The sequence below is a fragment of the Balaenoptera musculus genome, chromosome 18 (assembly GCF_009873245.2).
Source record: "Balaenoptera musculus isolate JJ_BM4_2016_0621 chromosome 18, mBalMus1.pri.v3, whole genome shotgun sequence".
Taxonomy (NCBI): domain Eukaryota; kingdom Metazoa; phylum Chordata; class Mammalia; order Artiodactyla; family Balaenopteridae; genus Balaenoptera; species Balaenoptera musculus.
Genome location: NC_045802.1, coordinates 21009038 through 21033220, shown reverse-complemented (window position 1 = coordinate 21033220; position 24183 = coordinate 21009038). Strand labels below are relative to the sequence as shown.

At 39.6% G+C, this 24183-nt stretch overlaps 1 protein-coding gene across 1 annotated transcript in view; it reads left to right on the top strand.

Moving 5' to 3' along the window:
- Positions 1–22699, top strand: part of LRRC63 (leucine rich repeat containing 63) — a 60704-nt gene extending 38005 nt beyond the window's left edge. The window contains exons 9-10 of the mRNA XM_036832060.1: positions 1697–1907; positions 22451–22699. Coding sequence (XP_036687955.1) covers positions 1697–1907; positions 22451–22699 — 460 coding nt within the window. The remainder of the gene's footprint in view (positions 1–1696; positions 1908–22450) is intronic.
- Positions 22700–24183: the final 1484 nt, after the last annotated feature.

The following is a 24183-nucleotide window of genomic DNA, read 5'->3' as shown; positions in this document are numbered from 1 at the left end:
CCAAAATGCTTCTTTTTTTTTTTTTTTCCTGCACAAAATATGCTTCTTTGACATAGGTATTATTTTGAGCTTAAGGCAACTGAGATCTAGCAGATGCAGGAAAAGCTCTTTACCTCCCAGTGACTACCTTAAAATAGAATATAAATTTCCCCTTTTGGAAATTTCCATTTGTAAAATGTTTTCACACCAGGAAGAGAACTACTTCAGGAGACGAATCTTATCACCTGAGAGACTCTTGGCTGTATAACAAGACAACCCTTATTTACCATATATTTCCACCCTTTACCTTCCCATAACTGGGCTTCTCAGCCCAGAAGCCCAAATCCCCTTTTCCTTTGTTTAGCCTAAGATGGTATATAGGCCTCAATCATTTGGCTGCTTCTTTGAGTCTCATTTCTTTGAGAAAGTCCCATGTACATGTACATAATTAAACTGTTTTTTTCTCTTGCTAATCTGTTTGACAAGTTTAAACTGACAAATTTTATTTCCAGAGCCCCAGCCAATGAACCTAAGATGTGTAGAGGAAAAGATATTTTTCCTCCCTTACAATTCCCAGCCAGAGGAGGCTTGTTTCTTGTCTTTGTTTTTTGCCTTTTTTTTTTTTTTTTTTACAAAACTGTATATATTAAAATTGTACAACAGGATTATTTGATATACATATGCATCCTGAAATAATTACAAAGATAATGTTAATTAACACATCCATTGCCTCATATAGTTAACTCTTGTTTTATGAGGTGAGAATATTCAAGGTTTACTTTTACCAAATTTCAAGTATATAATACCACATTAACTATAGTCACCATGTTGTACATTAGATCCTTAGAATGTATTCATCTTATAACTGAAAGTTTGTACCCTTTGACCTACACGTCTCCATTTCCCTCTTCCCCCAGCCCCTGGCAACCATCACTCTACTCTTTCTATGAGTATGTGCATCTTCAACCTAAGTAGAAATTGCCAAATTTTTCCAAAGTGATTACACCAATTTATACTCCACCAATTTATACGTATCCTCACCAAACTTTGCACTATCAGACTTTTACATTTTGCCTATCTGATGATTTATGAAATGGTATTCTTTTGTTATTTTGTTTTGTATTCCCTGATTACTAATGAAATTAAGAAGCTTTACTTTTCAATGTTCTCTGGATGTTCAAGTTTCTTCTTCTGTGAATAGTCCATTCATGTGCTACTCTTAATATACTAATGGGCTGATGTCTTTTTTTAACTGATTTGTGAGCATTTAAAAATATACATGGACACTAATCCTACACTAGGTTACAACAGTCCCTTTATTTTTAAAATGATATATTTATTTTGAGTTATAAAAATAATATGTATTTATTATAGAAAATTTGGGAAATACAGAAAAACATTATGAAGAAATTTAAAATTCCCTGTGATCACATAGGAGAATAGGTCCAAAGATAATTACTGTCTTCCATTTGGGATTTGTCCTTAGGGTGTTTTCTTACTATGAATCTATACTTTTTTTGTTTTAGAGAACTAGGATTATTTTATACACATATATTTATTTCTTAGCATTTAGTTTTTCACTTGCGTATGTCTTAGCTCCTCAATGAGATGGTAAGATTGATAATGAGAAAGGCCATATTTTATACTACTTTGAGTCTTACATAGCATAAAACAAAATGTCTTTCCTTTAGTAGATCTGATGTTTCCTTCATTGCAGCACATCCCGATGTGAATGGTGTCGTGGTCCAATGTTCGGTGAAGGTTTTCGCATCATCCGATCCTGCAATATTTTTGGAGTAACACAGTTTCCTGTTATATTTTATGTCTGTTCCTCTTCCTGCTACAGAAAAGTAAAGGAAAGCAATTTTGTTTTCGATAATGTTCCTGGTAAAAGAATATCTCTAAATTCCGAGTTGATGAATCATACAGTGATTTATGAGTCCCACTTTAAAAGCCATTAAAGTTTACATATATAATCATTCATGTCTCTGAGAGCACAGGTTCTGTGGGGAAGATAAGCGTCTTCTCATGTGAATCCTCTTTGTAATCCTAGCTCCTAATGAAAGTCTGCGATTGCTAGGGAATCTTTGCAGAATATTTACTTAAGAATGATTAGTAAAAAGTCTTCGGGGATTTCAAAGAAGATCTAGAAAATTTCTTTCAGAGCATGTTTACTATAAAAAGAAAAATGTTAGAATCCTTTGCAAAAAGTATTTATCTTACAATTGGCCTTTTTATGCATCCATTCTCAGGGATAAGATAGTTATGAAAGTCATCAGTGGGGTTTGGGCCTCATATGGATTCAAAGTCATGTACCCAAGTACTCAATATTTGTGCATTTCTGTGGAAATTTGTCCAGTGCCAACCATCTCAACTGTGGATTGCTTTGGGGAATAAAAGATTAATTCCAGTACTATACTTAGTTGTTTGAATTCATTACCCAGGCTCTAAGAAAACTGGTACAATCTTTCAGTTATCTTCACCGCCATCTCATAAAGCTAGTGCCATAGGCTAGTGCCAGCATTCAGTAGGCTTTCAGTGATAGCCTGGCAAGAAAATAAAGTAAAACGTTCAAAATTACATTGCAAAGCAACATATGGATACAGTAGAACTTGAGGCTTTAAGAATTAGTATTTGGTAAGAGGAAGGTAAAAGAGCATTTTGAGATAACAATTTTAAAAAGGCATCGAATTGTTTCACTTATGGCATATCTTTTATGTGCAGTTAACTTAAATCTAAAATGTCATTGCTAATGAAACCTGATGAAATGAAACGATTTAAATTTATACAACTATCGTATCATTAGAGAATGTCAGAAAATACATTCTATGTCAGTTTGTGCATATCATGTAGTAATATCATTTAAATAAAAAAAATAAGCCAGGCAAAATAATTTTTCTGACTAATGAATTCAATAAATTGGGATGCCTGTATTCTTCTCCTTGAGAATTAATTCAATTTTAAGCAGAAATAGGAAAACCTTGCCTGAGAAGTATACAAGGTATTCTCCAGCAAAAGAATAAAATTATTAATGTAGGAGAAGTAACTATCATATCACACATGTAATCCAGAAGGGGATATTTATAGCATGATAATAAATTCATTAAAAATGTAATATGCCCATAATTATGAAACAAAATTTAAAAAAATAAATCCTAATTCACTAAATCCTAGTGGCATATAGCCTACTCATGTTTACACTTGTCCCTGAAATATTTCTTGGAGGAAAAGTATATTTATTTTTTATTTAAAAAAATGTTGTTTCTTGGTTGGGTGGTGTCATACTGGAATAAGAATAAACAGGAAAGAATAGGGTTCATGGGAAATTACAATATCTTAGAGACACTGCAGAGACACAAATATACCTAGACATTTGGACAAACATGAAACATACTTAGAGCTCAATCTCGCTATTTCTTCATGGTTAGTACAAACCTAGAATCTAAGTGATCTCTTATAGATCTTTAAAAAAATAACTTACAGTGTGTTTTTTAAATATGAAAGTAAGACATACATTATAGAGGGGCTTCCCTGGTGGCGCAGTGGTTAAGAATCCGCCTGCCAATGCAGGGGGCATGGGTTCGAGCCCTGGTCTGGGAAGATCCCACATGCTGCGGAGCAACTAAGCCCATGCGCCACAACTACTGAGCCTGCGCTCTAGAGCCTGCAAGCCACAACTACTGAGCCCGCGCGCCATAACTACTGAAGCCCGTGCGCCCTGGAGCACGTGCTCCGCAACAAGAGTAGCCCCCACTCGCTGCAACTAGAGGAAGCTCGCGCGCAGCAACGAAGATCCAATGCAGCCAAAAATAAATAAATTTTTTTAAAAAGCATACATTATAGAAATATTTGAAAATAAAACTAAACCTAAGAGGAAAATAAAATCTCTGCTGTAATGCCAACACCCAATGAAAAAGAGATAATCATTTTGACAGGTTTACGTGTATATGTACACACTGAAATAATGCATTACTCTACTTAAAAAAACGGGATTATGTATCTGCCTCACACCACACACAACAATTAATTTCCAGATTCCTAAAGGTCAAAATTGAAAATATAAAGAGATAAATAGGGTCTTAATAAAAAATCAGAATGAGAAGGATCTTTTTAAGTAGGAAATGAAACCCAAGAGAAAAGATGAACAGATTCACTGTGTAAAATTTTTAAAAATTCCTGTATAGCCAAAACCACCACAAATAAAGTCAAAAGACAAGGCAGCATACTGGAGAAAACATCTGTAATACATACGACCGACAGAGAACTAGCCTATTCACCCAGGAATCTTGATTGTAAATGACAGAAACCCACTAGAACCAGTGGAAGCAACAAAAGGAAATGTATTAGTAGTCATTTGTGCATGAGTCTTCAGGCACAGCAAATTCAGTTCAAACTGTGTCATCAAGGCATTATCTATTTTTCTATCTATCTATCTATCTATCTATCTATCTATCTATCTATCTATCTATCATCTACCTCTTAGCAACACCTTTCTGTAAGTCTGTCTCATTTCTAGGTAGCAAGGATGACCACTGATGATTCCAGGTTCGTGTACTGGAATGTCAGGAACCTCAGAGAAAAGGGCACTATCTATCTCCACTGTTACTGTAAAACATATTAGGGATGATTTTCACTGGTTCAACATGGTTCTCACATGTCCATATGTGAACAAATCATTCTAGGTGCATGAATGGAATACTCTGATTGGCTGAGTCACATGCCCATTTTTGTAACTGGGAAAAGGGAAATTAGCCCCTCCCCAAACACATGAAATAGATTCTTTACAAGGAAGAAGAGTTCTGGAACTGAAAATTGGGGAAAGGAAAAATGTTTTGGGCAGCTAAAATCTAGAGCTATCAGAGACTTTTTACAAATAACAACAAAAAGATGAACTAAATATTTAAATAGCTATAACAATCAAAATTTAGTATGTGTATTTTTTATCCTAATAACCGTTAAAAAGTTATTGCTCAAAAATACTTGCACAGGACTTCCCTAGTGACGCAGTGGTTAAGAATCCACCTGCCAATGCAGGAGACACAGGTTCGAGCTCTGGTCTGGGAAGATCCCACATGCCGCGGAGCAACTAAGCCCGTGCGTGTGCCACAACTATTGAGCCTGCGCTCTAGAGTCCGTGCTCCGCAACAGGAGAAGCCACCACAATGAGAAGCCCGCGCACCGCAACTAAGAGTAGGCCCTGCTCACCGCGACTAGAGAAAGCCCGTGCCCAGCAACGAAGACCCAACACAGCCAAAAATTAAAAAATAATTAAAAAAAGAAAACTTGTACATGTGTACAAAAATATATCAAAAGACATTCACTGCAATGATACTTACAATAGTGAAAAATTAGAAACATTCTAAGTTTTCATCAGTGGAGAATTGGTTAAATATGGTAAATCCAACAAGGTAATATCATTCAGCCACTTAAAAAATTAGATAGCTTTGTTTTGCCTGACATGGAAAGATATCTACCAAGTATTGTTAGAGAAATATTTACCAGGTATTAAAATCACGTAACTCAAAATTTAAAAGATACAAAAGAGTATATCTTAAAAATTCTTTAACCCCAGTGCCCTGTCATTCATTTCCCTTCTCAAAGACAACCAACGGTATCAAGCCTTTTATATTCTTCCAGGATATTTTATGTACATGTAAGCTAATAAATATATATATTTCCTACTATTTATAAAATATTAAAACAATACATGCTCCTTTCTGCTCCCTTCCATTTAATATTATGTCACAGAGATAGTTTCACATCAGCATATTATTAGCTTATGTTATTTTTAATGATTGCATATTATTCCGCTGAGCACTGTATATAGTTTACCAGTTCACTTTAGTAGTGAACTTTCAAGTTTTTGTAAACTGTTGCTATGAAAAAAAAATGTTGCAGTGAATAACCTTGTCATTTGCACGTTTAGATATAGCTGTGAGATATATCCCTAGAAGTGAAAGTGCTGGTTCAAAAGGTATGTGCATTTATATTTAATAGGGAATTGGGGGGAATATATATTTGTTTTACTTACTTTTCAATGAATAATAGTAGCATATAATACCCAGTTCAAAAAAGATTTAGGTGAGAGTGAAAAGTAAGTGTGCCTCATATGAATATTTTTCAGAAGCCAGTTTTCAGAGGCAAACAATGCTACCAGCTCCAGAGAAATTATAAGCACATAAAAGCATGCATTTGTATATAGGAAAACCTCCCTTATTCCAGTAGGCTTAAAAAACATTTTTTTGCATTATATTCTATATTAGCATCATTTGAAAGCTTCTTGGAAATGTAGATTCTCAGATCCACCCCAAACCTACTAGATCAGAATCTCTGGGGATGGTATCCAGGAATCTTCATAACTACTATCTCTCCAGGTTGTTCAAAGGCTCACTGAAGCTGGGAATCACTGGTCTCCAGAGGCCAGAAGGCTCACAGACAGATGCTGATTAAATAAGAGATGCAGATTTTGGTGTAGAATACTTTATTGTTTTCTCATTCCACCTCAGCCATACACTGTCATCCTTGAGATCCCATCTATAAAAATCATCCCAGGAATGCAGGACTGGTTTAACCTTCAAAAATCAATCAGTATAGGCGCTTCCCTAGTGGCGCAGCGGTTAAGAATCTGCCTGCCACTGCAGGGGACACGGGTTCGAGCCCTGGGCTGGGAATATCCCTCATGCCTTGGAGCAACTAAGCCCGTGCGCCACAACTACTGAGCCTGTGCTCTAGAGCTTGCGAGCCACAACTACTGAAGCCCGCGCACCTAGAGCCAGCGCTCTGAAACAACAGAAGCCACCACAGTGAGAAGCCTGTGCACCGCAACAAAGAGTAGCCCCGTTCGTGGGCTCTACTAATGGTGACATTTTGTGGGTCTTTCTCCCCTCAATCATATATATATATATCATATATATATATAAACATACATATAAACATTTTTCTATGTTAGTATATCCAATATTGATAAGTCATCATGGAAGTACCCTAACTTACTTGTCTAATATTCTCTTGTTAAATAAATTGTCTTCAGTTTTTATCAATTATAAGCAACAAGTTAATAAAAATTTATAAAGCTAAATATTTTCCAGAAGTTATACTTGCTTTTATATGGTTTTAATATAATTTTCTGACTTAAAAACTGCAGACATCTGCATAAGTTTAAGTCTTTATTCTTAGAATGAAAGTGTGCTCCTTCATACCAGTTTACCTTTTCACCAGTTTATGAAATGCCCTTTTCCTCAAACCCACAACATCACTGATTTTAGTGAATTAATTAACTAGTATATTCATTTGCCAATTAGACAAAAAGTATACATGATTCGTTTACTTTCTTTTACTACTCATAAAGTTGATTTTGGGTCCATGTTAAATAGTCATGATTTTATCATCTTTTCTGACTTTCCATTTACATCTTTTTCTGATGTTTCTATTGGTATGTCTAGTTTACTGATTTATAAAGGTTTATATGTATTGAGAACATTAACCCTCTGTCCTGTATGATGAAAATATTTTTTTAGCTTACTGCCTGCCTTTTATTTTTATATGAAGTGTTTGTTTTTTTTTTTGATGTGAAGATTTTTATATTTTAGGTTGTAAAACCATGGATGAACCTGGAGGACATTATGTTAAGTGAAATGAGCTGGTCACAGAAAGAAAAATACTGTATGATCTCACATATATGTGGAATCTAAAAAAATTGAATTCATAGAAGCAGAGTGGAATGGTATTTACCAGGGATGGCGGGGGTGTGGGAGGAAAGGGTTGGGAAAACAGGGAGATGTTGGTCCAAATCAATCTATTCTTTTATGTTTTTATTCTTTATTGCTAAACTTAACAAGTCCTTCCTTATTCCCAAATTTACATAAATATTGATCTATATTTTACATTTTAATCTTTGATCCATCTCAAAATTACTTTAGAATCATTAACTGGGGTATGGTTCCAAAATTCAAGTCTTTCTAGAATGCTGCAAAGTTATGTTCTCTTTCATTACCTACTGAATCTTTACCCAATCAATATGAAATGTTGTCTTTGTGATATATTAAATTCTTACATAGTTAGGCCCACTTTTTTTGTACCTTCTATTCTGTTCCATTCATTTGCTTCTGTGATGCCAGCACCATACTGCTTTAGTTGTTTTAACTGAAACCACATCTTAATATTTCATTTATCAAGTTCCCACTCGTTATCCTTATTCAATACTTTTTATTCTTATACCTTTGTTTTTACACAAAGGTATAATAACTATTATATTTTTGAAAAGTATTATAATTTTTAAAATTATTTTGCTTTGTAAAATTATATTTTTTAAAATTATTATAATTTTAAAAATTATTTTGTTTTATTTCTTCTCCCCCTCACCAAATAAAAAATTTTGGATTTCGGTTAGAATTTGAAGAAAACTGATATCCACACAATACAGAGTCTCCCCCATTCAGAAACATACACTGTGACTTCATTCCTGTAATAATAAGCGTAATAATTCAGTTACTGGGGCATTTGTTTCTGTGTGACCCATACCGTTTATGATAAAATGTCTGCATCTTATTTGGGAGTTAATCATAGATATAAGTGCTTATGCACTTACTCAAACAATATTATGTTCAAGCTCAGCGTTTTGATCAGTATAGCTCCAAGGAATACTATACCTTGCTCTGAAAAACTGGAAGCCAGCTCTGCTTGCCCTCTGCTTTGTTCTCTCAGCCACAAGTGGAATCAGTCTGCTTTCGCCAGCTATGGCGAAAGGCAGGGGGTGGGGATAGGCAAGTAGGGCCTTCTACGCCCCCTTTACTGGACATTGTCATTTCCTGCTCGGAATCTAAGGAGGTAGAAGCATGTAACATCTCCTGGGCAGCGGACGCTCAGAGGTCACTCACTGGTGTCACTCTTTAACCATAACCTGCACATGGAGGCAGAGCTTTAGTTTCATATACCTGCCATCATACATCCTGAGTCTGGACTCTTGATAATCTGACTCCCATAAACTGCCTTTCCTACAACACCCCATGAGCGACAATTTGAAGGTACTCTATGGTATCACTGTCTGCCAGAGATCGCAGAGGGAGGCATGGGGAAGCACCAGTCCTCCACCACGGCTTCCCCGGGGCCTCCTCCAGCCCAAGTTGATGCAGCTGCGGTGAGCGTTCCAGGTGGTACCACCCAGGGCCTCTGCTTCCTGCAGGCTCGGGAGGCCAGGTCCTTCCTGACTTGCTCACGAAGGGCAGACAAGTGTCCTGTAGCGAATAGGCTTTCTACAGCCCAACCACCCTCCACCGCTAATACTCCATCCCTCCCAAACTTCTCTCTCCTCCCACTTCCCAGCAGTGAGGGTTGACACCCAGTTGGAAGGCCGCAGTGAGGGTGGCATATGTGTGTGGAGTTGTTCTCGTCAGCAGCCCCTGCCATGTGGGCAGGATGTGCGGGGATGGGAGTTGATTCCTTCCCAAAGCCCAGATTCAGAGTCCTTACTTCCAATAAGGCCAAGAAAAGTTGAGAGGCCCAAGGCTTCTCGGCTCAGTACGGTACTGATAAGGGACCTAGTACAGGACCTGGCACAGAGTAGGGGCTCAGAAAAGGGTAGCTCTTATTTTTAACATCAGAATGTGTCTCCTCAGGCCCAGCCCAGTTCTCCCTCCTCCTGTACCATGATGGCTGCCTTCAAGGGCGTTATGGCTTGTTTGTTTTTTTAATGGATTTTAAACACACATTTCTCCAATTTCTTCTTTTTTTAAATTCTTGACACAATGACGTTTCCAGTTGATTGAATGTCAGTTGAGGATCTCTGATTATTCTTTTTATTATTATTTTTTTATTTTTATTTTTGGCTGTGTTGGGTCTTCATTGCTAGGCACAGGCTTTCTCTAGTTGTGGCGAGCGGGGCCAGTAGTGAAGAGTAGCAGGGGCTACTCTTCGTTGTGGTGCACGGGCTTCTTATTGCTGCGGCTTCTCTTGTTGTGGAACACAGGCTCTAGGCACGCGGGCTTTAGTAGTTGCGGCACATGGGCTTCAGTAGTTGTGGCTGGCGGGCTCTAGAGTGCAGGCTCAGTAGTTGTGGCGCATGGGCTTAGCTGCTCCACGGCATGTGGGATCCTCCCGGACCAGGGCTCGAACCCGTGTCCCCTGCATTGGCAGGCAGACTCTTAACCACTGCGCCAACAGGGAAGCCCCTCTGATTATTCTTATTTGTTGTTTTCATTCATTTGGTGGGGGGGATGATGTAGAGATTAATGACAAAAAATTGATTCTTCTTTCTATTTTCTCCAAGTTTCACTTAGTTAAGCACTTCTAATCTCTGAATAGGATTCCTTTGGCTAGGCCAGCAATACAAATATTCCCAATGCAATTAATCTCAGAAATCCATACCTCCACAAATCAGGAGTGCCAAACCATTTTGACTATCTAACCACTTTCTCTAACATGTTAGGAAGTCCTATTTTTCACCAATAAGAAATGTTATATGTTTCACCAGAAAATAGTTGTTGGGGAACATATTATTTGTGGGAGGCCAAAGGGTTCAGAGTGTCCTGCTGCATACTTCTGGTGAGACCTGAAGATTAGTAGTTTGTAATGGAAGAAGAAAATAAATAATAATCACATTAACTATTATTTAAATAAAACTTTCAAACTAATGTCTTCTGGAGATCAAATTTTTTACAGCTGAGTTCAATTCACCAGTGATTTATTGAGTACCTACTAGATGACGGGTACCATGAAGTATATGTCCTTTGGATAAAGTGTAATGTGGCATGTACTATGACAGAGGTGTGTCCCGTATGCCACAGGAGCACAGTGAGGTCATACAAGGCCAATTCTGGGGATTCAAGGAAGACTTCCTGAGGACACATTAGTTGAACCAAATGAAAGGGGTTACTGTTGTAAAGTGTATAGCAAAGCATTATGGGAGATAAGGCTAAAGAAATAAACAGAGTGGGGTCATAAGACTCCCATGCCATGCTAAGGAGGGTCGCTGACTGCTGAAGAGTCACTGAAAGATTTTAACAGAAGAATAACATGATCAAATATGGAAATAGATTAAAAAATCCAGAGAAGGTGTTAAGGTTTCTACCTAGCCACAAGAGTAATAGCAGAGAGGAGAATTTTCAAGAAATATTTAGAATATAAAATATAAAAAATAAAAATATAAAATATAAATAAAATATAAATATAAATAAAATATAAATCAATATTAATATAAATAAATACATAAATATAAAATAAAATAAAATATATAGAAATATTTTAAAAATATAAAATTAGTAGATGTTGAACATGATGGAGGGAGGGAAGTCTCTAGAACGATTCCCTTGATTTATACTTCATAGGAAGAAGAAGTATGAAAACAATCTTTATTTCATTCATTAAATCACCAAGCCTATAACTTTGTCATAGGAAAAAATTAGTTTTATAGAGCTGATATGATCTTTTAAAACTATGTTAGTTTTAAGTCATATTCTGTTCTCTTCTGGGCACTGAAGTGGAGTTGAGACCACTTTATGCAAGTGTCACATATTAAAAAAATCTAGATTTGTCAAACAAACAAAATAAGGGTGATTATTCTCTTTATAAAAGCATTCTTTGAAAATCTTTATATGGCATCTTTAAATTATTAGCTCTAAGTATGATTTAATATACCACTCTTCAGAAACATATGTATTTTATAAAACCATACATATATAAGGACTTCCCTGGCAGTCCAGTGGTTAAGACTTCGTGCTCCCAATGCAGAGGGCATGGGTTCGATCCCTAGTTCCCGCATGCCGCATGACGTGGCCTAAAAAAAAAAAAAAACATACATATATATACTTTCAAGTTGATTTATGTTTTGTTTTTTTAGAGTAGGAGACAGGTCAATATTTTCTAGGATGCATTCAGTCATTCATTCATTCAATTAACAAATATTTATTGGGCTCCTACTGTATGCCAGACACTGTCCTAGACCCTTCAGTTATAGCAGTGAATCAAAGTGACAAAAGTTCCTGTCCTCATGAAATTTACATTCTAATGGACTGGCCTTTTTAAAAATAGGGTATGCCATTTTCCCTTCTGCTAGTTTTTCAGGTATTTTCTATGACAATGCCTTACACATAGCAGGCATCTTCTATGTTTTTATTCAATTGAATAATTTCTCAACAGAACAGAAAGTGAGTCTAATAACATATTGCAAAATAACTTCACAATATTCTGATCTATTGCCAGACTCAGATGAGATGCTAGACTATACATTCTCATTTAAAAAAAAAATTCAGATATATGGTCACAATATTTAAGTTATTTATCAGGAGAAAAAGACACTACGATTTGAATACTCCTAATTTGATCATTTAATCTCTCACCAAATAGTGCCCTGTCTTTGCATCACTTCAAACTCTTACAGCCCATTAGAAACCAGATTACATTGCCTAAATATTTTATAATTTGCAAAGCATTTTCATATACCAAAAGAATGGAGGGATTTTAAAGCCACTGCTTTTCTAGTATTACCTGTGTGCCACAGAAGACTGATAACCCACAGCATTTCCTTTCTCCTTTTCCTCGTTAGGACCAGAATCTTGATTTTTACCTAGGCACACTGCCTCCCAGTATAAGATACTGAATTTCCCAGGCTCCCTTGAGGCTAGATTTGATGATGAAATTATGGGCAATGAGACATGAAAGTTTCCACAGGGCTCCAGGAAGTCTGTTTAAAGGGACCAGATTGATCCAAGAGAAGACCCTTTCTGCCCTTTCCTCTTTCCTCCAGCCTAGGATGAAAACGAGATGACTGGAGCCATTTTGGGCCATGAGGTGACCTTGAGAATAGAAAGTAGGATCCCAGGTATCTGATGACACCATAAAGCACAATATCAGACCTGGTACTGCATATCTTGTATATGAGAGAGAAATTAATTTCTAGCTTGGTTTAGCCACTGATATTTTGCATTTGCTGTTATCTCCAGCCAAACCTAACCCTAACAAATATAGCTTGTTGTGTGACTCCAATCAACGATACCAGCAAAGAGTAATATTCCCCCTGCTAAAGTCATCTGTCTTGAGCTCACTTATTTTTCCCTTGAAGCTGCTCTTTTAAACCTGGTATCACTTAGGTTTATATGTTAGGCTGGGAACAAGGTTAAGCAAACTGATTTGCTGTGATCCCACTTGTGGGGTAGGGCAGGGGACCCGTGTCTTTCACCTCACCAGACACTGGTCTATCTGGCTTACTGGCAACGAAGAAAGCAACCACTCCTGGTCCAATTACTTTCCTTTTTGTACCTCTGTACACCTCTTCAAAGAAAAAAAATCTTCTAAATAGCAAACCAAGATAGGCTGGGAACAGCATGTAAGATCTGCTTTGTTATTGAGCCCCCAACATCTTCTGGGACGGCAGACACCTAGCCCCGCATCATCATATTCCCCAGCTCCCTGCAGACATTACTAATCAATCCTAACACTCACACCTGCTAGCTCCTGACCTGCCTCTGAATCCTTGTCAGTATAACTTGCCAGACTAAGCTTTTCTTTGCTTACATGTTAGCACCTTATAAATGCATTTGATATCACTTCTTGGGTTCTAAGCTATGGTTTGATACTGGTTAGCAACTGTAACAGGATGCTAAAGTGGGACTCTTGGTGTTTCTGTTTTGCGGGGGCCTGAATGCTTAAAATAAGTTTCCAAATTGAGGTGTTATACATAACATTTCAAGTCAAAACGTTATATAGAGCTTGGAAATAAGGTGGACAAAACTAGATTTGTGACAGTCACGGACAAGCAGACAGACAGGTATCCTCCAGCTACCCAAAAGAAAGCGTGGAGGTAGCGTCCCCCTGGCCTTCAGGCAACTGGGAGAGGTTTCTAGGGCCTGCTTGATGAGTTTTATGTTCACTGGAACTTCACGAACACAAGGCACTGGTGAAGGACACGCACAGAGAATTCTAAAGGGAAGAGACTGTGGCTACAGGCCTGAGGTGGCCAAGCAAAGATAAAAGAGACAGGACAGCCTGGGCACGAGTGGCAGGACCACACCCAGGGGCAGGGATGCAGGAGTTTCCCTTTGAGTCACGTGACCAGGGGGAGCATCAGGCCTGGGGTCATTGTGAAAGGGTTCTCTCTCTGGGAGCTTTACCGGGGTGTGGAGCCAAATGATTCTGCAGGGGGATCTACTGCTGGAGGGACAGGGCTTGAGGGAGATGGAAGCGGCAACTGAAGGAAGCATTGCCTGAATAGTGGGAGCCGCAATGGGGGATTCCTGGGCGTGGCGGACTCTCCAAGAAACCCACAAAACTGCCAGAAAGAGCGGGCTTCGAGCATCCATCAAGCCCACATGGCACAATGCCAGATCGTGACAGCGACATGAGACTGTGTCCTTTTCTCCTAATCCCCTGCCACCCCGCCACCCCCCCGCCCTCGCCCCGGCACCTCTCTGAAAGGTCAGGAACTGTAGCTAAGCAATCGGAGAGCAAGGTGGGGGAGGGTGGTGAGGGGTGCCAGATGCAGTGGGTCACAGCCCCTCCCCTCCATGGGTTCCAGGCCTGACCCGATATGTTCTTACTTGCTGAAGAGTTCAGAGTGTGATTACCTTACTGGACTGGCTGCTTTGGTACTGAAATGATACTGCATAGGACACAGAGGGCAGGAGGACTTTGGGATCTAGCAGAAATTCCATGCAGGGGCAGGGAAAGAACCAGCCCTTGGACGTGGATATAAAGGGCTGTGCAGAGAAAGGGTCAAGTTACTTGGTGCCACCCCCTTCCTGACAACGGCCTCCGCCCTCACTGGGTCCCACTCGCTCAAAAAGGCAGCTGCAACCCCCTCGCCATCGGGCCCTCGTGGCCCAAGGACAATGCACGAGTGCAGGACACTGGGACCACCTGTCCCTTTTGAGAGAATTTCCACCCCAGCTGCTTCTGAAAATTGGAAAGGATGTTTCCTGGCACCTGGAGCGTGAGAAGAATAAGTATCAGTCTCCTCAAAGCGTCAGTTCTGAAACGCTGTCTGACCCGCCTTAACAACATTTCCACAGCAATTTGCTGAGTATGTTTGATCACTGGGAAAACCTGAACCAATGAAATTTTCACTGGGTTTCAAATACAGAAATTTGATATTAGAAAATTCTGCAGAAGCCAGAGTTGAAACTTTATGGGGACAAGTGGCATATTCCTTGGCAACTCAGCCAAGCCACTTACCGTAAGTTTAAAAAGTTCAGTGAGAACCATGGGCTTACTTGAAACTGTACAAATAACAGCTTGATTTTCTTCCTTTACTTTTTTTTAGCTCAATTTCACATAGCTTTTAAACGGTAGGTGTTTTCTGTACTAAAAAGAGATGCACACTAATTGCATTTTTTGACCCCTGAGTCACTCTTGCTTTGGTCATACACTTTTAATTTAAGGAGCGAGGCACTAAAAAGTAAGAATTACCCCAGTAATTTATAGTAATGCAAAACTTGGCTCAACACACAGATCAATAGTCTCCACAAGGCCTAGGACAGATACAGAGACAATTACAAAAAGTCATTATCTATTTGGGAAAAATCTGCTCAGCCACCAGATTTCCAATTGACCTTAACTGAAGATTCTCTTGGCCCAGAAAGCACGATAATAGACAGTCCTTGAAACAGCATCCAGGAAAGGGCACTTTTCTGTAACATCATGTGTCATAGAAAGAACTGCCTTAACTGGAACTTTCCAATTCCATTTTCCCTGTCCACTTGGCAATACACCAAGAAAGAGACCCAAAATGATGTACTGTATTCCTTTTGGTGATTTCTCAAAGAACCCCCAAACGTCCCTGAATTTAGATTGCAGCTGTTTTCATTCCATTATGATAACAGAGGGTGTTTGTTATCATGACTACTGGATCTATCTCCTTGACCCCCTTTTTACAGAGCAAATGGAATTACAACTATTTATAGTTCACAGTGGACACAAGCAGATAGCACATCCTGTGTAAAAGACAAACAGGTTTTTAAAAAATAGGAAAACAATATTACCTTATAATGGTAATGGGGATGCCATTAAGCACTGTCCCAGCCTGAGGGTCTATCTTTCAGCTGACAAAGCACAGGGCAGGTGGAGCCCAGGTTTACCCCATATGCAGCTCAGTGGCGGACGGGACGGAGGTCTCTATATGTGTGAACGCTTGTGGGTCAGTGATGGAGACACCATTCAAGGCGGCTCCAACTGCATGAGAAGGACCCAGGACAGGCCTATCAGTCTACTCCCCTCCCCAATTCCCCCTCTCCCTCCCCGGGCAGCCCCTCCCCATTCTGACCATCCCCTCTAAAGTCCCAGGTAACTAGCTCTCCAGCCCATAAACACTACTTGCAGCGTTCTCTTCTCTATTTTCTGTGAGTTCCTGTTGCACGCTCCCTTTATTGTCTTCCCAAACAGCCGAATTCTCCTCTTTTCTTTCCCAGCAGACTTTGATTTGCTCACCCAAACTACAGCCCAATCATTACCAGCCAAACCAGTCTGAATTCCCGTTCCTTAGGGGCCAGGAAGGCTCGTCATCAAAGACCTTTGAAAACCTTCAAATAGACCCAGATCCTAATCCTACAAACCTGCTGCTGATAAAGTTCAATCAGCCCACATGAAACACACAATTCCAGGCACTGAGTGCTGACTAGAATGTTCCCTTAGAAAACAAAGTTTAGGGACTTCCCTGGCAGTCCAGTGGTTAGGACTTCACCTTCCAATGCAGGGGATGTTGGTTCGATCCCTGGTTGGGAAGCTAAGATCCCACATGCCTCATGGCGAAGAAACCAAAACATAAAACAGAAGCAATATTGTAACAAACGCAATAAAGACTTTAAAAATGGTTCACATCAAAAAAATCTTAAAAAAAAAAAAGAAAACAAAGTTTACCCTAAAAGCAATCCATAGAAATTATATGTGTAGTTTTCTTACATCAAAGAAGTCCTTAACCCTTTTTATGACAATATGTCTGAATTAAATCTAAAGCTCCAGTTTACGTAACTTTGAGACATCTTAAGAGTTCTATTTCCAGAGCTGAATGAGCAGTGGGTGGACCAAAGCTCTCTTCCTAAAATATTTTTTTAGGTTTGTTCAAGCACACAGGGTACCAATATCTGAAAGTCCTATGCCACCATGTTGTAATAATTTTTTTTTTAATTTTTTTTTATTTTATTTGTTTATTTATTTATGGCTGTATTGGGTCTTCGTTTCTGTGCGAGGGCTTTCTCTAATTGCGGCAAGTGGGGGCCACTCTTCATCGCGGTGCGCGGGCCTCTCGCTATCGCGGCCTCTCTTGTTGCGGAGCACAGGCTCCAGACGCGCAGGCTCAGTAATTATGGCTCACAGGCCTATTTGCTCCGCGGCATGTGGGATCTTCCCAGACCAAGGCTCAAACCCGTGTCCCCTGCATTGGCAGGCAGATTCTCAACCACTGCGCCACCAGGGAAGCCCTGTAATAATTTTTATCTGGAAAGATTCTTACTTTTTTCATCAATAATTATGCCTAACATTTGTCTAGCACACATTGTGTGCCAGTTTTCCATTATTTAATTCTCAAATCACCCTATGAAATAGTCTCTATTAATATCTCTATTTTAGAGATAAGGAAACTGAAAGGATGAGTTTAAAAAAGATGAATTCTGAACAGTATCATTTCAGGGTTACATATATAAACATGCTGAAGGCTCTAGACACAGAAAGCCAGTTTGCTTTCTGGAAAATTTGTGTGCTCACTCATATACACACCAGCAATCTACGTCACCTTTTCCACCACACGTTCACCAAAACACTGAGGATTGTCATTTAAAATATTTAATCATTTGATAGGGGAAACTGGTATCTTATTGTGGTTATTTTAATTGTCTGTTTAAAATTTCCTATTTTCTACTAGTTTCATTTTGTAATAAAATTAAATAAATTTGATTGCCATAAATCTTAAGGAAATGGATTGAATGCTTCACTATTTTACCTGGAGCCAGACTTAGCTATTTTATTCTAAAAAAATTAGAAAAGGCGGAAGCTAAAAGTATCCCACACTTCTACAGCTTGTTTCAGAAACAGAAACAGCTTCTTTACTCTGAGGAACCACAAAAAAGTTTGTTCCTCTTCTCAACAGCCAGCGCGGGTCCCCGCCAACATCAGTATCGCCAGAGAAGCTGAAGGCGACACACCCATGTGATTGGAAGCAAGCGGCCAAGTATCTGTCAAAACTAGGTTGAGCCTCACGCTGCATTTTCTCCTTTTTTTATATAAACTCATCACTGGCAATGGTCATATTATGGTGTCTCCACATGCTGAGAATTTTATGCAATGTAATGAATACCCGGTTACGAAACATGCAAATCCCAATACCTGTGCTCGAGTATCAGGAAGTGGGTCAAACAGAGCAAGTCGCTGCCTTTCACACTGCATCAAAGGGTTGCATCAAACAGGATGGTGGGTGTTGCAAGGGGCAGAGACCACAAACCGCCTGCTGCCACCACTGCCAGGCACCACGGAACCTCACTGTTGCTGCTCCCTTAACCCTTTCCTGGCAAACAGCGCCTGACACATTGCAAGAGGGCAGCTCTAACTAAAATGTACGATCAGGCAAGAGAAAAACAAAATCAGATTATTAGCTGTTTTAGAGTACATTTGAATTCCCAAGTGTGATGACTCCCAAATGAAACCACTGTTTCTAACCCAAATAGCTAAAAGCAACTGAGAAACAGCAGGAGAGAAGCTGCACCCTCAAAAGAAGCTGGCTTTCTGCTCTGGCTGGCTTTGTTAGAGCATATTCTGCCCCCAAATACCACTATGAGATATGTCCTCCAAACAGCTATGTCTTCCAAAAGGTAAGTAAAGGCTGCTCTAGGAAAGCAGGAATAATGCTCAGAAGAAAGGTATATTCGTTTCCTACAGCTACTGTAACAAATTACCACAAATCAGTGGCTTAAAACAACACAATTTCATTATTGTACAGTTCTGAAGGATTTATGTCTGAAATGGGTCTCACTGGGTTTAGGGTTTAAGTCACGGTGTCGGCAAGGCTGTGTTTCTCCCGGAGGCTCTAGGGGAGAATCCATTTTCTTGCCTTTTCCAGCTTCTAGAGACTGCCTTCATTCCTTGGCTCATGACACCCTTCTATCTTCAAAGCCAGCGATGATTCTGTCTCTCCCTGTCGTCTCTAATTTTTCCTCTTCTTTCTCCCTCTTTTGAGGATTCTTAGCCTCTTTACAATGGTCCCACCCAGATGATCCAGGATAATCTCTCCATCTCAAGATCAGCTGATTAGCACACCTTAACTCCATCTGCCAACCTAAATTCTCCCATTGCCATGTGACATGACATAGTCACAGGTTCCAAGGATTAGGACCGAGACATCTTTGGGGGACCATTATTCTGCCTACCACAAGAGGGAACACCAGAGACTTTAGTTTCGTATCTCTAATCCACACAGTAAACGTCAAGGTGGGACGTTTACAATATAAGAAACTGAGGTTTTGAGAATTTAAGTAATTTTCCCAAAGATATTCTTCTAGTAAGAGACAGCTGGAACATGACCCCTTTCTGTCTGTTTTGAAAGCACATTCTCAGCCTCCACATCATGCCCCCATCCAGGAGGCAACCCTGGCCCTTCTACTAAATCCCATGTCAGATGGAGCCTGAAGACTATTCAGCAGGAACCTCCGAGGAAATTCATCTTCCTTTGGGAATTTCAGGGAGTGCTGGTGAGGAGAAAGACTTAGGACACTTGGCCTTGACTTCATATTGAATTGCACCCACTGTGTGACTCTGGGCAATTTACTAAAACTTTCAGGTTCTCAGTATCCTCAACTGTAAAACCAAGGATTTGACCTGGATGGGGTCTAGCATTCCTTCCAGCTCTAAAATTCTAAAATCGAAGAATCCTCTGGGTGAAACCACTGTGTTGCAGGACGGTGCTACATAATGCATGTTTTGTGGACCCCTGTCAGTCCACAGACTATTTGTTACCTATCTGGTAGTCCGTTCAGGCTGCTACAACAACACAACACCGACTGGATAGCTTGTAAACAACAGAAGTTTATTATTCACAGTTCTGGAGCTGCAAGTCCAAGATCAAGGATTTTTGTCTTTAACTTGTTTGGTAAACTTGGGAAAGTTGGCGTTTTTTCCTCTGCTTTTTTGTTCCGCCCAGGGAATTGAATCAACAGTAGTACCATTTATAAAGTGTATTACGAGAAACACTAATTTTTAGAAACAAATATATATTTTAAATACAGGAAGAATTTCTACAGGAAGACTTTCTGTTACATGGTAGGCACTGATGTACAAAACGCCTTTATTTCACTTCACTCTCATAATAATTTGGGTGAGTACAGAGTTCTAGGCTGATGACTATTTCACTTCAGCACTGTGACATTTATGTTTTGCATCTATTGTTGATAACAAGTCTGTTCTCTGCATGACTACTACTCTTTTGTAGGTAACCTATGGATCCTCTCATTGTGTTTAGTATTTCCTTGCTGTCTTTGATATTCTGAAGTTTGACCCTAACATATTTAGTGTGGACTTGGTTTTATTTTTTATGCTTGGGAATTCAGAATGCTTCTTCAAATTGAGACTGCATACTGTTCCTCTCTAGAAAATTCTTAGCCATTGGCTCTTCATTGGCCTCTCCCTCCTTCCCTCTATGCTTTCCTTCTAGATGTAATTTTTTTAAATCTCTTATTTAGTTCCTCATGTCTTTGAACTTTTCTCATGTATATTTCCATCTCTTTATTTTGGTGTACTGCATTCAAGATGATTTCTTCAAATTTATCTTCCAGTACTTCAGCTGTTCCTAATATGCTGTTTAATTCATACAAGTTTTTCTTTTCAATGACTTATTTCTAGAAACTCTATTTGATTCCTTCTTAACTCTCTTTTTCATAGAACCTATGCTGTTATTATGATTTCTAAGCTTATTAAAAATTTGGTCACTATAAATATGTTTATTTTATAGTTTCTTTCAGATTATCCTGTTATTTAAAATTCTCAGCATGTTAATCTCTTGTTTATTATATATGCTAACTCTCTTTCATGATAGCTGATTTCCTCTTTCAGTAGAATTTTTTTTTTTTTAATTGTACTCATCTTTACTAGGAGTTAATTTTTCACTGGGAGTCCCAGTGAGCCTTGGGTTCAGACAATCTTGCATTTGTTTTGGCCATGACTCTAGAGCTTTCGATGCCTCTGGATCATTTTGCACGTTCACTTCTTGGCTTGAGTTTCACAATCCATACAAGCAGGATACATTGATAAGTCATGCCTGTTTGTGGTGCATGCCCAGAGTTTTTATTTTTTATGGGTGACTTTTTCCCCCACATGCCCAGAGATGTGATTAATTTTCTCACAACTTCCTCAAGCAAGTGGCCAACATTTTTCTAATATTGTATTTATTGCCAGAACTGCTCCAGGGCTTTGCTCACAACCCTCCAACCTCCACTTTTAGCAAGAGTGTCCTTGCTCCAAACCTGCCAACTCCCCAACCTTTAGCAGTAGTTACCATAAATCTTTTTTTTAATTTTATTAATTTTAATTGATTATTATTAATAATGTATCATTGATGTGGGAGTTACACTTTTTTTCTTGTTTTTTTTTTCTTTCTTTCTTTCTGTATTTTTTAACATCTTTATTAGAGTGTACCATAAATCTTTAAGTTAAAGGGTCCAGTGATAAGAAAGGAAGCTACAAACAAACGAAACCAGACGGAACCAGCTGGGACCAAGATGCTGAGGAATCTGACCTCCAACAGACCCTGAGTCTCATTATACGCTGATTTTACTATATTAGCACATAAAATAACACACACACCTGCAGCCAAAACCTAAGAATAAGGACCCAAAAAGGATAAAAAGGGGGTAGCACCCCTCTCCCTCAGAAAAAGCCCTGCCCCTTCTCCAGAGGACTAATGCATATGCCTCCCCTCGCTCCTCCTCCCTTTGCCTTTAGTGTTTAAAATTAAACCACTCTCCCCAGGTAGGTGAGAAGCTGATCTGTGAACTTAGTTCCCGCTTCTCCATTCTTTGGCCACTAAATAAAGCTTGTGCTGTGCTCCTATCTCAGCTTCAGTTTCCTTATTCACCTACTGAACCCAAGTGGAAAAAGAACCCTCCCCTGCAGAGACAGAGGGCCTCTGTGGGGCTAGGGCCCGGAAGAGGGTCCCTACGACTCAGGTAACATATTGATCACCCCCGACTCCGTCGGCCAACTCTGCCCCCCCCCAACCCCGCCCTTTCCCTGTCTTAGGCAAAATCCAGCTTCAACTCTGCTTGGGGTTTGGAAACTTCTCATCCCCGGAGCTTCATCATTGGCGTTGGCATCCTCCAGCCACTCCCTTCACAGTTCTGAGATTTTGTTAAAACCAAACATTTTCCAAACTCAAAATTCGCCATCTTAGTTTGCTACTTTAGAAAATCCCCGGGGAAACTTAGAATAATAGTGGCATACCTATGGTGGTTCTAGGTGTCAACTTGGCTAAGCTAAACGGCATCTTCCAGCATCTCCTTCCCGGTAGGTTTCCAGGCAGAGAGAAACCACAGGAGTTAAATTTGCACGAGGCATTAGCCCTCGCTTCTCTCTGGAGACTGAGGGCGCGCAGAGCCTGGCGCAGCGCATGCGCATTGTCATGGCTCTGCCGGCTTCCCTTGCAGAGGCGGGGCGGCGGCTGCGCACAAAGCCCCTCCAGCTCGCGCGAGATCAGCAACACAGAAGGAGAACACGTACCGTGTACCGATCACTTGTCCGGGAAAGCCAGTACTTTTAGTACAATGCGTTCTTCGTACCAGCATAGTTATTGCATATGCATTTGTGTTTACTCTCCTCTTGCAGTTGTATGAAACTCATGACAAAACTTTCTTTTGTGAACATCGAAACGACGAAGTCTCAGCAGCGTATTTCATGTTTCTTATGGTGAGACTCATTTGGTTGCAAGCAACACAAGACTTAAAGCTAACTCAAGTAAAGGGACTTCATATAAGGATACGAATAAAGTAATAGGGACGGTGGGCTGTCTTTCAAACTTGAAAGCACGTGCTCTTACAGGGACTGGATCTGGAGAGGGTTTCTAGATCCACAGGCACCCTAGGGGTCTGAGTAGCAGATGTGGCATTCCTTCACTCTTGGGGTCTGGTTTTAATACGACTTATCTATATTCTGTGGGTCCCTTTATTCTTGTCCTACGGCCAAGAGTTTTTTTTTTTTCTTTTCTTTTTCTCTTTAATTTTTCTCATTGCTTTACCTTCACTTCTGTTTTATGTGAGACTTTTTCAGTATTATTTTTCAGCCCTTTAATTTTTTGGAACTGTATCATTTTTAACCTCAAAGAAATTTGTCTTCCTTTGATTATTTTTATAGTATCTCATTCTTGTTTGGGATGCACTACCTTCTCAACACACTGAGGATATCCGTTTTTTAACTTTTTATTTTGAAATAATTATAGATGGTTGGGAAGTTGCAAAGATGTATAAAGATGTAACACCAGGAGGTCCCAAGTACCCTTTACCCAGTTTCCCCAAATGGTTATATCTTACTTACTTGTAATACAATATCAAAACCAGGAAACTGACATTGGTACAATGTGTGTGTATAATTCTCTTATTTTATCACATAAGATACATCACCACCAAGATCAGCCTGTGCTATCCCTTTATAATCTTACCTTCCCTCCTCCACCATAGAATGTTAATTTATTTTTTCTGTTTTCAGCATGATCTGTTTCCTCCATGTTTGTTCTTTCCTTCCTCCCTCCCTCCCTCCCTTTCTTCCTTCCTTCCTTTTTCTTTCTCTTTCTGTCTCTCTCTCTTCCATTTTGTAGCTACCCACAAAATGTCTGGTGATCTTGCCTATTCTTTCACATTTAAGCACGAAGTAATTGCAAGTTCAGTTGTGAGTATTTGTGGGGCGTCACCACAGGGAGATCAATTGGCAAGTTCCCGTTTTCATTTGGGGGAGGGGAGGTCCTCCGGTGTTGGTGCCTGGGATCTTTTTTCTTGGTTTATTCACAGGCTTCAGAGAAGAATCCTCGGAGTGTGGGGTGGAGGATGAAAGCCTACTATTCAATGGGCAGATTTTCACTTAATACCCTTGTTTTCAGCTTGTATCCCATCTCTCCCCACCCCACTTCACTATGATTCTCCCGAGTTTCTTAAGGTCAGTTTCTGTAGAGAATAAGCCTCCGGACTCTGAGGGGTGGGGAGGGCAGTTGCCAGACTTCACGAGGATGGGAAGGATGGCGAACTGCTCCAGAGA